General features: G+C 36.7%; 1 protein-coding gene across 9 annotated transcripts in view; it reads right to left on the bottom strand.

Moving 5' to 3' along the window:
• Window positions 1-14490, bottom strand: part of SMG1 (SMG1 nonsense mediated mRNA decay associated PI3K related kinase) — a 138508-nt gene that overhangs the window by 34846 nt on the left and 89172 nt on the right. For all 9 annotated transcript variants that reach the window (XM_045571258.1, XM_045571259.1, XM_036411045.2 and 6 more), the window contains 12 exons: window positions 13186-13328; window positions 12845-13046; window positions 10947-11056; window positions 10139-10286; window positions 9593-9752; window positions 8724-8844; window positions 5877-6125; window positions 5259-5543; window positions 2943-3087; window positions 2695-2833; window positions 1355-1585; window positions 1072-1249 (listed from right to left, as the gene is read on the bottom strand). In XM_045571258.1, the coding sequence (XP_045427214.1) occupies window positions 1072-1249; window positions 1355-1585; window positions 2695-2833; window positions 2943-3087; window positions 5259-5543; window positions 5877-6125; window positions 8724-8844; window positions 9593-9752; window positions 10139-10286; window positions 10947-11056; window positions 12845-13046; window positions 13186-13328 (2111 nt within the window). The remainder of the gene's footprint in view (window positions 1-1071; window positions 1250-1354; window positions 1586-2694; window positions 2834-2942; window positions 3088-5258; window positions 5544-5876; window positions 6126-8723; window positions 8845-9592; window positions 9753-10138; window positions 10287-10946; window positions 11057-12844; window positions 13047-13185; window positions 13329-14490) is intronic.

The following is a 14490-nucleotide window of genomic DNA, read 5'->3' as shown; positions in this document are numbered from 1 at the left end:
AAGAAGAAAGAAAGGTTTTTAAGCTATTAAAAAGGGTCAAATAGTGGATGCAAATGGATAGAGCCAAATGTGCCAACATCACTTCTAAGGGCTTCAGTTTCTCCTTGTGATAACAAAGACCTGAACACAAGTTCTTTTGTTTTTTTAATCCTCACCCAAGGATATTTTTTTCCATTAATTTTTAGAGAGTGGAAGGGAGGGAAGAGACAAACATCAATGGTTGCCTCCCATACACGCCTTGATGAGCACAAGGTATCAAGGCTGCAACCAAGTTACATGCCCTTGACCAGAATCAAACCCTTGAGTCCTCAGGCTGGTGCTCTAACTACTGAGAAAGACTGGTTAGGGTTATACATAATACCTCTTGCTTTCCCAGTGTGGTTAGGGTACAGAGCTATAATAAAAATCTAGAGCAACCCAAATTATTCTAGAGAAATGTATTTTCTGTGAGTGACTGTAAAGAAGGCAGAGATAATTTTTACAAAGGGTATATGACATTATTTTTTCAATTACAGTTTAATACTTTCAATATTGTTTTGATTTAGTTGCAGGTATACAGCACAATAGTTTAGGCAATCATATACTCTATAAAGTATTCCCAGAACCCATCTGGCACCATACATAATTATTGCAATTTTATTGATATTGACTATATATCCCCAGGACTATTTTGTAACTACCAATTTGTACTTCTAACTCCCTTTATGTATTATACCCAGGACACCCCTTTCCTCTGGCAACCACTGGTCTACTTTCTGTATCTATGTGCCTATTTCATTAATTTATTTTGTTTTTAAGATTCCACAGAGCATATAGAATGTTTTGGAACTTAATTTTAACCACTCTCTCCAAAATTCATTTTGTACATAAAAAGCTTCTGCCTTTCTGCTTTCCTTTCTTCTGAAAAGTGAGAGGGAAGTGGTAAAACAGCAGCTCAGGGTGTCATAAGAACTAATGTATCCATTCTGTAACACTGGAAATAGTAGATATAAAGAAGGAACTTCTACTTTTTTATTGCCTTTGCTATCCTACCCAGAAATAATTTTTGCTGAGACATTTTTAGACTATCACCTCTCCATGGAGCAGTAGGTGTTGTTTCCAAGCCGTGTTCTAGATATTGCCTAAGCTCGCCAGCATGCTTCACCAGCAGCCTGAGCAATCGCAAGGTGGCCATCACGATCACATCATCAGTGCTCTGCTCTACTCTGTGACTTAAATGTAGCCTTGGATCATCTTCATCTAAAGGAATCTAGGGTAAAAGACAAAAGGAAGAAATAAATAATTCAGAATACTGTTTTTGTCTATTAGGAAAAAATTGTCAAATTTTGCTAAAAGAGAAGACTGTGTGACCTACCTGACCAGCATTGAGTTTAAGGAAAGTAAAATAGGCACTGCAAGACAATTTGTATAGGCTGAAGATTCTATCCACAACTTTCCTCCACACTTTGATAACTCCTTCTGTTGCAGTTTCATCAAGTTCTGACAGCCATGGACAGCTTGATATTAACTGACGCCAGATAACATCAACCATGTCATCTTCCTCATTATCTTCACTTTCTGTTATCTGAAGTGTTATATCTTCATCCTAAATAAAAATTGGGCATAAAATGCTATTTATAATACAAATTGAAAAGAACAGTATCTGATTTTCCTGTCAAATGAAAATATTTGTTTCATTATGAAAGACCAAACTACTCCATATTTAGCATTATACAGGCTAAACATCAATATGTTTCTCCTTATGGTATATTAATGCAGCTAAGGAGATATAAGCATCTCTCAACGATTAAAGACTGATTTTTGGATTTTAAATGTTCTAAGTTACAATGTAATATTCTGCCTGCAGAAAAGGAAACAATCTGTTCAAAAGGCTGAAGGTACACAGAATAAAGTCACAATAGACCTTACTCCCTTTACAGTACTGCATGCACATGATAGGCATTGGCAGACAATGATATATGCTAAAGTCTAGGCAGGAGTGGGAAGCTTTTTCTGCCAGTGGCCATTTGGATATTTATAACATCATTCTCGGGTAACACAAAATTATTAACTTAAAAATCAGCCTGCTATATTTGGTCAAACATTTAATTAACTCATCCCCAAAGCCTTGGCAGGGCGAGACCAATGATTTTGAGGGCCTTATATGGTATGCAGGTCGGACATTCCCCAACCCAGATCTAGAGTAAGAACAGAATCAATAAAATCCAAACTTTTAAAGTTTGCAACTAAATATTTAATAGTTATAACTTTTGAAGGATAGGAGAGGTAAATCCTACAGATAATCTAGTCCACTGGTTTTCAACTCTAGCTGTATATTAAAATCACCTAATAAGCTTAAGTACACATGCACACATGTGCATACATACATTCCATCCATAATATCGGGGTGGGGTTCAGGCACCAGCATATTTCAAAAGCTGTCAAGTCTATGTTAAGATCCTAATTTCTGATCAGATCTGCATTTCAAGAGTAATCTACTTTATATAAAATGAAATTCCACTCTTTTTTAAGAGGACCCCAAGGAACTGAGTTGATTTCTCAAAAAATCAGAAAGCTATTAACTCACTTTAATCTTAAAAACCAAAAGATTTGAAATAGAACACTAAATCTATATGTAATCAACTTCAAAACGAATGAATTAGAACAGTGACCTTGACACTATTTCCCCCAAATACTGTATCATGTTTTCCTTACCTGAATCCCTGCTGGCCGACACACAGCCTGACCAAGAATAGCATATATTCTCTCTTTTTCTTCTTCAGTTATAGTGTCTGGAAGCAGATTTTGAACTTCAGATTTTTCTCTAGGCAGCAGACGAACGCCTTCTCCCTGACTATAAAAATAAACAAGTAATCGGTATTTCAGCTACCAAAACTTCAGCAGACATTTTAAACCTCTATTTTGCAATGCATTAAATAAATTACACATTTCCACATACATACCTGGCATTGTCAACCACCTTTCTGCCCCACCTATAAGCCCAACTAGCCAAGGCTGCCCAAGATTTGGCCACTTCGGGTGCCTGTACTGAAGACAGGTGATACAACTGTCCCAAAATGAAGTCAGGTTCTCCAACCCCAATATGTACTGCCATGAAGAAAAAAAATAGTGAAACCAATCAGCAATATTACATTCATAGATTCTTTCTTTTTTTTAAACAATAAAACCAGTAAGTTCCACAATACTGTAGTACATAATTTGATAAAGCATTTATTTGTATTATTTTTTAAAAGGCTAATATGTTGAGATGAACCACTCAGCTTTGCAAGTAAACTTAAATTATAACCTTGTAGCCTGGCTGGTGTTGCTCAGTGGTTGAGTGTGGACCTATGAACTAGGAGATGACGATTCTATTCCCAGTCAGGGCACAAGCCTTAGGTTGCAGGTTGCAGCTTGCAGGCTCGATCTCCAGTAGTAGGCAAAGCTGATCAATGATTCTTTCTCATAATTGATGTTTCTATCTCCCTCTCCCTTCCTCTCTTTAGAATCAATAAAAATACATATTTTTTTTGTATCTCAAATTGCTTTTTTTAAATTATTAAATTATTATCTGTGTACATATCTTACCATTACCCCCCCTCCCTTACATGCCCTCCCTCCCCAAAGTTTTGTGTCCACTGGTTGTACTTATATGCAGGTATACAAGTCCTTCGGTTGATCTCTCATCTCCCCCAGATCTCCCTACCCTCCCTGTTGTAATTTGACAGTCTGCTTGTTGCTTTACTGTCTCTACATCTATCTTTTAGAAAAGTCCTACCAAAATTATAACCCTGTAAAATATGTTTATGTCTTTCATGATGCTAAAATTGAACACCTTAAGCAGTTCAGTTCAGGTTTCAGATGTTGTAAAATGTCTTGCATTCTGTAACTAAATGGATATTTTCTTATAATTAGATTCATCTTAAACATTTTGGCAAATGAATATAAAACATGATGAGTATACAATCTCATTCAGAGATTCATGAGGTGAATATCATTTTTTTGTAAGTAAAATTACATTTATTTTCATAAAAAGAGTTCATTATACAAACAACACTTTTAGCAGATTATTAGCTGTCATTATCCACTTTAAGTGAAGTATGAAGTGTCTGCAACAGTTAATGCAAATAGTTCCATCTCTATAGACCTTCATGCAACTTTTTTATATTTCTCAACTTTCCCAAATTCTAAACAAAGAAAATATCTTTATTCCCAGTTTATTTTTATTTTTTTAAAATATATTTTTATTGAATCACTGATCGGCTGCCTTCTGCACTGGGGATCGAGCTGGCAACCACCGGCATGTGCCCTTGACCAGAATCAAACCTGGGACCCTTCGGGCCACAGGATGACACACTATCCACTGAGCAAAACCAGCCAGAACTTTATTCCAGTTTAAAAGTAAAAATACCACCTGTTTTAGTGTCATTTGCCAATGTGAAGACTTATAAAGAAATATCCCTTATGAATATCAAGGCCCTATAAAACACACATTATAAATATAAGACTGTTAAGTAATTAAGATGCTAGGCTTCACAGCAACAAAATGAGAGTACATTCTCATGTTCAGCAAAGAGGTTAATTACCTCCTTATCTATAAAAACGGGACAATGGTACTGCTCAAATGTTGAATGAATTAACTATCCTATCTGTCAGGCACCTTTCTGTTACTAACACTAGTGTCAGGATGTGAAACTTGAATCTTTCTGTAATTCCTGTACTCCACCAGTCAAGGGGATCACAAACTACTATTTCATATCTTTTTTGCTTCTACTTGTGTGACAGAAAATTTTAGTTATCTGGGACAGAATCTGACTGCCAGCAAAAACATTTAAGTTCATAAGAGCACTGTTAATGGGAAGGTGGGGAGTATGGCCTGGGGGGCAGAGTTCAATGACTTCCACAGTGGCATTAGATATTAAAGGAATGTGTTTTAGTTACTTCTAGGCAATATAACATATTAAATTTCCAGAGACACTTTTTGTGGCCAATTATAGTCAGCGTAACATTGTAAACTTTATTGATTTTAGAGAGAGAGGGAGGAAGATAGAGATAGAAACACCTATCGGCTACCTCCTGCATACCCACTACTGGGGATCAAGCACACAAACCGGGCATGTGCCCTGACCAGGAATCAAATGGGTAACCTCTTGGTTCATGGGTTGACACTCAATAACCGAGCCACACAGGCTGGACAACTAACATTGTAAAGTTTATAACAGGGGCACAATAACTTTTAACATTAATGTTTTAAAGCTAGTACGAGAAAAAAATCCTACCTGTAGATTCACTCTCAATCCGAGGATACTCTTCATCCACTGTATTAACTGATGACAGTTCTATTAGAGTGAGTACGTTTTTAGACAAAGTAGAAAGACCTGTGAAGTTCTGCTGTTGCTGAGCTCTGTAAACCTGTTTTAGCTGCCCTGAAATTTCTTTCCATTCTGCCTGGATCCATTTAGCCAGTGTCAGAATTGACTTGGCAACTGCATATTCAGCTTTGGCAGACTTGCAAAAAGATATGGCACAGGAACTCAACATTTCCATTGCGTGTGTTGACTGGCCTATAGAAAACCAAAAAACAAGCTCTTAGAAGCCTTCAAAGCAAACAAGGACATTTTGGGGTACATGAACTTTTAAAAACATGTAAATTCAGTGATAATCAATAATATCTTAAAGCGTTTTATTTTAATAACTAGTAACAAAATTACTTCTTTTAAAAGTACTAAATCACAGAGATAAGTCAATACACATAAATTCTTATTTAGGTTTCAAATGTTCTGCAACAGTTGAGGAAAAAAAAAAATCAACATTTCTGCTACTATCTAATACCATACACAATTGTGTTTCATACCATAATCATAGTTGTGTATTTAGCCTAATTCATTTTTACTCACCTGCTGTATGTAGCAATTTGGTTTTTTCAATGTCAAGTTCAGGCCCCCATTTTTCATCCACTTGACCTTGAGTTGATAGTTTTTTAAAATGCTGGACTAAATCCTGTGCAGTGGTGGTCTTTCCCAGATGAACCTCACTACACTGTGCCAGCAGTCTTGTTGCAAGTGACACATTCCCCCGTTTTCTAGCAAATTTTGCTGCTGTGAGACCTAATTCCATGAGATGGCTTCTAATTGGAATTGTTTGTTCTGGAAAGAAGAAAACATTTTATTAGTCCCTGGTGGGTCTAGTCCCAGATTTCACAGAAACACAACCAATTCTTCCCCAACTCTTGCCTACATAAATAATAAGAACTCATTTTTTTCACCTTCTTTAAATCCCCAGCAATCAGCATAGTGCTTGGCATACAATAAACTATAAACACCTGTTGAAATTAACATACATAAAAAAGTAGACAAAAGTAAAAACCATTCACTATAAGAAATTTAGCCTTTTAATTTCTAAATTTTTAAAGAACCTAGGCCAAAGGGTGGGGAATGAGGGTAAGGCTACACCTTCGCTCCTTCCTGTATAAGTACCCCCTGCCATTCTCTCCTGCAGCCCTACCTTCCTGAAGAATCCTTCTCCTCCACTACCAATCCATGCAAGTTGGTGTTCTCAGGTCCGTCCTAAGGCATTCTCCCCTTCTCACTCTACAAACTGTCCCTGAATAATAGTACCTGCTCCTGCAGCTTCTATTACAATACCAATATGATGACCCTTGAATCTTTATCCCTAGCCACACCAGACATCTCAGTTCCACTAGCTTACCAACATCTACAATGAGGTTTTTCAAAGGCATTTTAACTTAAGTGAAATCCATTTTCCATCTTCAAACCTTTTATTTCCTTCTCCTGTTTTCACTGTCTCAAGGAAAGGCACATAATCAACCTGACTACTTGAACAGGTCCGGGTAGTCATCTTAGACTTTATTTTCAACCCTGATATCACATCTACTTTTTCCTGTCCCCAGTGCTACCTCTGGCAGCAACTTCAGCCAAAATGGCACCTTTGCCTCCAGTCTTACCTTCTTCTAATCCATTCTCCAACCTGCAACTGAAGCAATCTTACACAGGGAACACTTTCCTTCCCTTCAATGGCCTCGCATTGCCCTTCTGACAAAGCCAAAACTAAATGTGGCATTTAAGGCACTGATGCTTTGCTTTCCATTCCAATCTCAACCTCATCCGAATTCATCTCTCCCTTAAGCAAACTAGGTCATCTAAGCATCTTTCATTAATACAACTATTGCATTACTGACTTTTCCTTTCCAATTTTAAAACATGTTCAATAAGGTTAGAAAAGGAGATATTTAGAGTCCTATTATATGTCATGCTCTGTGCAAGGGCTTTTATAAACCTTATCTCATCTCCTACAAATCCTTACAAAGAATTACATCAGTGCGGCACAATCACCGTAACCAAAAAAGAAAGTGACTCAGAAGTTTAATGAATTGCACTAAGGTACTCCAATTTACAAATGTTGGGCTAAAGACCCAAACCCAGGTCACACTTACCAACAATCACCCTGCAATGCAAGTGCATACCCCAGTATTAGCTTAGTTAAAATTTAGCATTCAAATTTACTTTTAATCTCAGCTACCACATTTCTAATAAAATTCGACAAATTTCTGGCAAGTTTTCCACTTTAGAGCAGTAAAGTTAAATTGCTGTCATCCCTTTAACACGATAGACTTTCTTTCTTAGAAATGACAAATTTTTCTTACTATTCTTTTGGAGTATTTAAACTTAACATTTACAGTGTATTATATCTGATAAAAAATCTATACCCAAACACATAAACAAGTCTTATGACCATTAAAAATTGACCAGATCTAAACACTTTACAGAATGTAAGATATACAATGGCCACTATGCAAATGAAAAGGTACTCAACATCATTACTCATCAGGAAAATGTAAATACCACAAGATACTACACTCTGCAGGGACTAAAATTAAATACTGACAACCCCAACAATGCAATGCCAGAGGAATGCAATATGTACAACCAGCTTATAAGAAGCTGCCAGAGGAGAAACCAAGATGGTGGCATAGGTAAACACCTAAACTGCAGCTTCGCACAACGATTTCAAAAATACAACTAAAAGACAAAATGGACATCATCCAGAACCACAGGAAAGCTGACTGACTAGAAATTCTACAACTAGAAGGAAAGAGAAAACCACAAGTAAAACAAGGAGAGGATGGCAGGGGGTACTTATAAAGGAAGGAGCTGTAAAACCCTGAGGTACGGAGACACGGGTGTGCACATAAGTGTGTGGGGAGGACGAAGCAGGGGCGGCTGAATGCCTGGCTTGTGTTCTCTAGCGGGAAGGAGATAAAAGCTCCGGACTGCGCTGAACCCTAGTTCATACTGCACTGAATACCAGAGAAAAACATAAAGGGTCAACAGATAAACAAATTGTGGTATATCCATACAATGGATTCCACTCAACAATGGGAAGGACCACGCTTATCTTGTACTATGGGTGACTCTTAAAATTAAAATACTAAGCAAGCAAGTCAGACACAAAAGAGTATATTTTATGATTCCATTTATATAAAACTTTAGGGAAGACAGGACTAGTCTATAGTGATAGAAAGCAAATCCGTGGTTGCCTGCGATGGGCAGGTGAGAGATAACTAGGAAAAGACACAAGGAAACCATTTAGAGTACATAAATGTTCTATATTTTTATTTTATTGGTGTTTACACAGGTGAGGATGTGTTAAAACTCAAAGAACTATACACTTATAATGTGTAAATTATGTCTTAATAAATCCATTTCTTAAATAAACCTAGTTACCTTTTATCTTATCCAACAACTGACTCTGGTACATGGTATATCTTAATGCCTGCATCCATGGCCTCACATCGTGCTGTTTACATGAACGCAAAGCTTCACTGAAGAGTGGAATCAGACAGTCCTGTCAGGGAAAAAACAAAACTCTTTAATGGAAACAGACTCCTTATATGTTTGTAGACTGAATTTATTTAGATCGCCATAGGACAGCTACCTCAGCTCTACTCCAGGTTTATATACATTAAACTCTACCCCTTCTTCATTGTGTCTTCTAATCATAGGAGGAAAAGATACTCTAAGAGAAAACTTTGTTTTACAAAAAAAAAATTGTTTTTCAGGATGTAAATCCAATTTATCAATATACTTATCAATAAAGTACACGGTTTTTATAAAAAATAAACAGTATATTTACTGTAAAGCAGAAGCTAAATTACAGAAACATATAAAACTATTTCTTCATAAACACATTTTCAAAGATTACTAGTATAATTCCCTTGAGAAGAGCTTATCTTTGGTTAAACTTTAACCTATCTGGGAAAAGGAGGGAGTGTCTTCATTTTAGTCAAATCTAAAATTTATATAATCTGCCCAAGGGAGATATACAGTATTTATGTACACCAACATCTTGTCCAAGAAGAAAAAGAAAAAAATTAAGCAATTAGCATCCGTAAGATTATGTATCTTAGGTTCTTCGATCTGCCTTACATACTTCTCAAATGAAGATCTGCCTAAAAATGGCATTTTAGATTTCTGTATTTGCTAGCTTGTCCAACAAAACCCACAAATGCTATTTTAAAAATTGAAAAATAGTCTTTGCTCTATATCAGTGCCTATTGATGATCCAAAGAATATCCTGGTAAAAATATACACACCTCTGTAGAAAGTCTGTTAGAAACTGTGTTCTCCAAAGCAAAAGAGCAATACAGCTGTAAGGTACTCAGAACTGGAAGAGATTGGGAGACTGTCAAAGTAGAAAGTCTCAGTGGTCCAATAGCTATACGTGAGGTTTGCTTCAAGTACTTTACCATGTTTCTGAAACAAAATATTTATTATTAATTAATTAATGAGACTTCTCAACTTGTAACCACTAAAGGGTATAAAGCAGTTTGATAAGATGCTTCCATATTGGCATCCTGAAGAGCAGGCCAATATATCATTTTACTAGCCTGCTCTTTAGTAAAATGATATAAGCAAGTCAGGGCATTTGCTTTTGGGAGGGGGGGTGTTTATATTTTATTTACTTTCAACTTCAGTATATGTTGACAAGTGGCATTATACAACTTCTACAACTAAATGAAGCTATCATGACTAGCACTGCCGTGCTCTGTTAACTGCCTCACCACACCAGAGTACATGTATTTGTTGTGAAGTATACATACATACATAATACACATTCACATCCTTAGGATTCAACTTACTCAGTGATAGACTGCCACTTCTGATCTTGTTCTAGATGGTTTAAAGCAGTTGCCAAACAAACAGAGCTTCTTAACAACTGAACTTCAATGGATTTCTGGAGTTCCCTTGGATCTGGACTCAACATGTTGGGAAGCAGTTTTTTCATATCTACATAAGTTAAACAGATTTTATTAAAAGTTAATTCACTTTTAATGTACGAGTAATAAGATATTTTGACAGTGTTAAGAATTATTATCAATTAATACTTCCTTTCATATTAGTTTCAAACAATTAAATACTACTTCTGATACCTATGAAAATTATTCTTTATATAAAATTATAATTTAGAACTCACCCAAATCAGTTCATTTCAAGGCTCAGAAATCAGTAAGTCACCTATTTATAGGGGTTAAACCTACTTTGGCAAATCTTACTGAATCTAGCAAATCAATGCTACCACACAAATTACTCAATACTATAGTACACATTATACAAAATCTTTCAGTTGTGATAAAGAACTTAATGAACCACATCAAGATGTCAAGCACAAAAAATATTTAGCTTAAACATTACTCATAATTTTTCAAGCAAAATGGCTAGATAAGTTTCAAAGTATTACTATAGCCTTTTTAAAGTTTGCTTAATTTTAATTAAACTATTTATTTGCCAAATAAACAGAACAATCCTAAATTAGCTGATTTGCATGGAACTCTGACCCAAAGTTAATATACAATAACTTCCCAGATTTCCCAGTAAAATATTCTAAAAGCCAAACATTTTGAACAACTTGTGAATTAAAATACTTAATTTTAAAATTATCTCAAATACCTATTTTTTCTTTTGATCCTCCAGCAAGTAGATTGATATTTTCTCCTGGTAACAATTCTAATTGCTCAGTACATTCAACGAATTCTCCAGACTCAAAACTGCTTAGTGATCTGTAATTAAAATATTCGTTAGCTTGTATTACACCCTATCCAGCCTATGGAACCATTAAAAAAAATTTTTAAATTCTAAAACAAAGACAGCAAAATTAACATAGCATTCTTTTAATGAAGCTCTTTCCATAGAGGCTACCATTTCATTTTTATTTTGAAGACTGACTACCATCTTAATTAGCACTAAAATTGGACTGGCAAACCGGAAAGTCACAGCTTTATTATTCAGTTTAGCATGCTCACCCCTCCATGTCGCCTTCCTCTTTTTGCATGTGCCTATTTTCACTGAGGCCCCAACAAACTGGCAGTGGGCTTCTGCAGGGCAACTTCAACATCTAGTTCTCCTCAAGCTATCACCAGACATCCTATAAGACCTCACCCATCATCTAAAGCCCAAGATGCTGAAGGTCTCTATTATTTTTATTTTACTGGTATATCCTAGTCCTACCACAATTTACTGCTGACACCCCTCCTCTCTCCCTCTACCTTTCCTACTATGTTTCACTGAACCTGTTTCTCTTCTTTTAAAGAAGTCTTCCTTTCCATCTCCTTCCCTTATCTGAAAATGATAAACCCTCTGAAACTCCCTCCTATAGCCCTGGAGCATCAATGCCAAGATGAGAGCCCTCACCTGCTAGTGCCTCACTGCTACTTTCAGATCCTTGACCCTATTCCCATTCCGATTATAGCTGCTCTCCAACCAAGATTGACTTAGTTTCTTCATCTCTTCTCTGTGAATCGCTCATCTTTTCCCGTCCCCCTCACTGCATTGCCGCCTGAATCCAGCCCTGTAAATGGACATCACTTGACTGTGCCTCCTTCCACCTTAATAAGCCCCATGCCGGGTTCAATGTAATCACCAGCTTCTCATGTGACCCGTATGGCTGATGAACTGTCAATACACTTACCCCTTCTGTCACTACAGGGTCTAAGTCTTCTCCAGTGGCAGGTTCCCCCTGTGCCCACTATACTCTACAATGCCCTCACACTTTCAGCTAATGACTGGCTCCTTAGGAAAGAAAAGGAAAAAAAGGAACAAAAACCACAAGCTTTAATTTCCTCAACCCTTACCCAACCTACCAACCACTCCCCAAACTATCTGTATCTAACTTTAACTGATTTCCTGAGGCACAAAAAAAGTGAGGTTCAGTTAATCCTTTACTCAACATTCTTTACCCTGTTTCTTTAATCTCTGCTTTCTAGTGTCTCCTCCCCCTTTGTATAAAGGAACACTTAATCTCACAAATATTTAAAATAAACAGAATATCTGTATTCTACTTCAGCCACAGCTTCTTCCTCTAGAGCACATGTGTCAAACACAAGGCCCGCGGGCCAAATCCGCCCCGCCAGGCCTTGCAATGTGGCCCGCACCGCGCTGTCATCACTGCACTCCGCTGCGTTTCCATCACAATGACAGTTTATGACTGTTCAGTAAACCATTCGGCCCGCGATTTAGGCTGGATTTTAGATTTTGGCCCCTTCTCTGATTGAGTTCGACACCCCTACTCTAGAGTTTCAAGAAAAGCTCACTACCGCTTTAGCGGGTTTGGCTCACTGGATAGAGTATCGGCCTGCAAACTATAGAGTCCCAGTTTCAATTCAGGTCAAGGGCACAGTTGCAGGTTTCCCGGTCCTGGTCGGGGTGCATGCAAGAGGCAACCATCTTGCAATAGTAAATATGACCAATTTCAACATTTTTCTGCCACAGAGGAAGCCTTTAAAGTTATCGAAAATTTGTTTAATGAGGTTAAGTATCATAATTTACAACTGGGGGAAAAAAATCCTTACTTTATGTAGTTGAAATCCGCTTTTAGGTTCAGAGAAGTACTGCTGGTACTCTTTTTCAAGTCGTGGATAGCATTCTGCCATTCCTGTACAGCAGCCCAATCAGCAATTGAAATGTAGCACTCACATGCTTTATTTCCCAAATAATTTATAACCTCAGGGGAAGAGTCAGGTGGTTTGGACAGCAAAGATTTCCTGGAGTCACCTGAAAGTATTTTATAATACATACAGAGAGATCCAGAGCAGTTATGAATATTTCAGAGTGCAGAAATTTAAAAGCATGCAATAAGATCATCAGTATAAATTATTTGATGGCTACTTTTATTTAAATGTTGACTACTCACCGTTTAGAGAATGCTTTGGGCTGGCGCTATTTCGCCCAGCATTGGCCAACGTAAGAACAGATTTGTCAAAGCTGGAGATGCAGCAATCAACCCCTGTCATAGCACACAGATGCTCCTGGTACTCCACAGAGGCCTTTTCAAACCTTCAACGCAAATTGAGTTAGCCTTATTTTTAAATTATCCACATATTCATTTCCATAAATACTGGAATGAATCATTCAATAAACTGAGCTAGATAATTAGTTGATTATTTTGCATAGGGCGTGCAAAAAATTGGATCTCTTCCTCTCAACTGAAAATAATTTGTTGTTAAATATATAAAATAAAAATAAAAAGATAGCAAAAAATAACAGAAAATACTCGGATAAATATCTGATCTAAATGTGTACAAAGGTTAATAGAAGAATAAATACAAGAAAAGAATCCATAAAGTAACAGATCTAGATAATAAGATAATAACCTGAAACTTCTGGGTATAAAAAACCCCCACTAGAAACATTAAAGCAAATTATAAGTCAAGAAATTAAATAGCATCAATAATCTTAGTGCATATTAAAATTTCACAGATCAATAAAGAAAAAAAATGACTATGAAAACTTAATCTGGGTTTTCAAAAATCACAAATGGTCAATATAACACAGGGATATGTTTTACTATTAACCATTAATAAAGCAATGTAGCCCAGGTAGTGTGGATCAGTGGTTGAGTCTACCCATGAACCATGCCTGGGTTGTGGGCTTGGATCCCAGTTAGGGGCACACAGGAAGTAGCTGATCAGTGATTCTCTCTCAGCATTGATGACTCTCTCCCTCTCTTCCTCTCTCCCTAAAAATCAATAAAAAATATTTTTTTTAATTAAAAAAATCAATTAAAAAAAAAAAAAAGGCAATGTAAAATAAAACAAATACTTTCATTGATGATGGTGAACGGGTTCTTGTTTTTCAGTGACCCTCAGTGTTCACAAAGGTTCACAATTATTCTATTGTTAGGGATTTGAATTGGAATAAACTTTTCTGAGGGTAACTTAAGAGTATGTATCATAGCCTTTCTTAGATCTATAGCCTTTCTTCTAGTAAATCAGCTTGTAGAAATGAATTCAAAGAAAATAATCACAACTATGAGCAAAGAGCTAAATGCCAAGGTATATTAAAAAGGTGTAGTAAAGCCCTAGTTGATTTGTCTCAATGAATAGAACATCAGCCTACGGACTGAAGGGTCCCAAGTTCTGTTCCAGTTAAAGACATAGGCCACAGTTGCAGCCTCAATCCCCAGTAGGGGCATGCAGGAAGCAGCCATTCAATGGTT

The sequence above is a fragment of the Pipistrellus kuhlii genome, unplaced genomic scaffold (assembly GCF_014108245.1).
Source record: "Pipistrellus kuhlii isolate mPipKuh1 unplaced genomic scaffold, mPipKuh1.p scaffold_m20_p_4, whole genome shotgun sequence".
Classification (NCBI taxonomy): domain Eukaryota; kingdom Metazoa; phylum Chordata; class Mammalia; order Chiroptera; family Vespertilionidae; genus Pipistrellus; species Pipistrellus kuhlii.
This window is presented reverse-complemented; position numbering and strand designations above follow the sequence as displayed.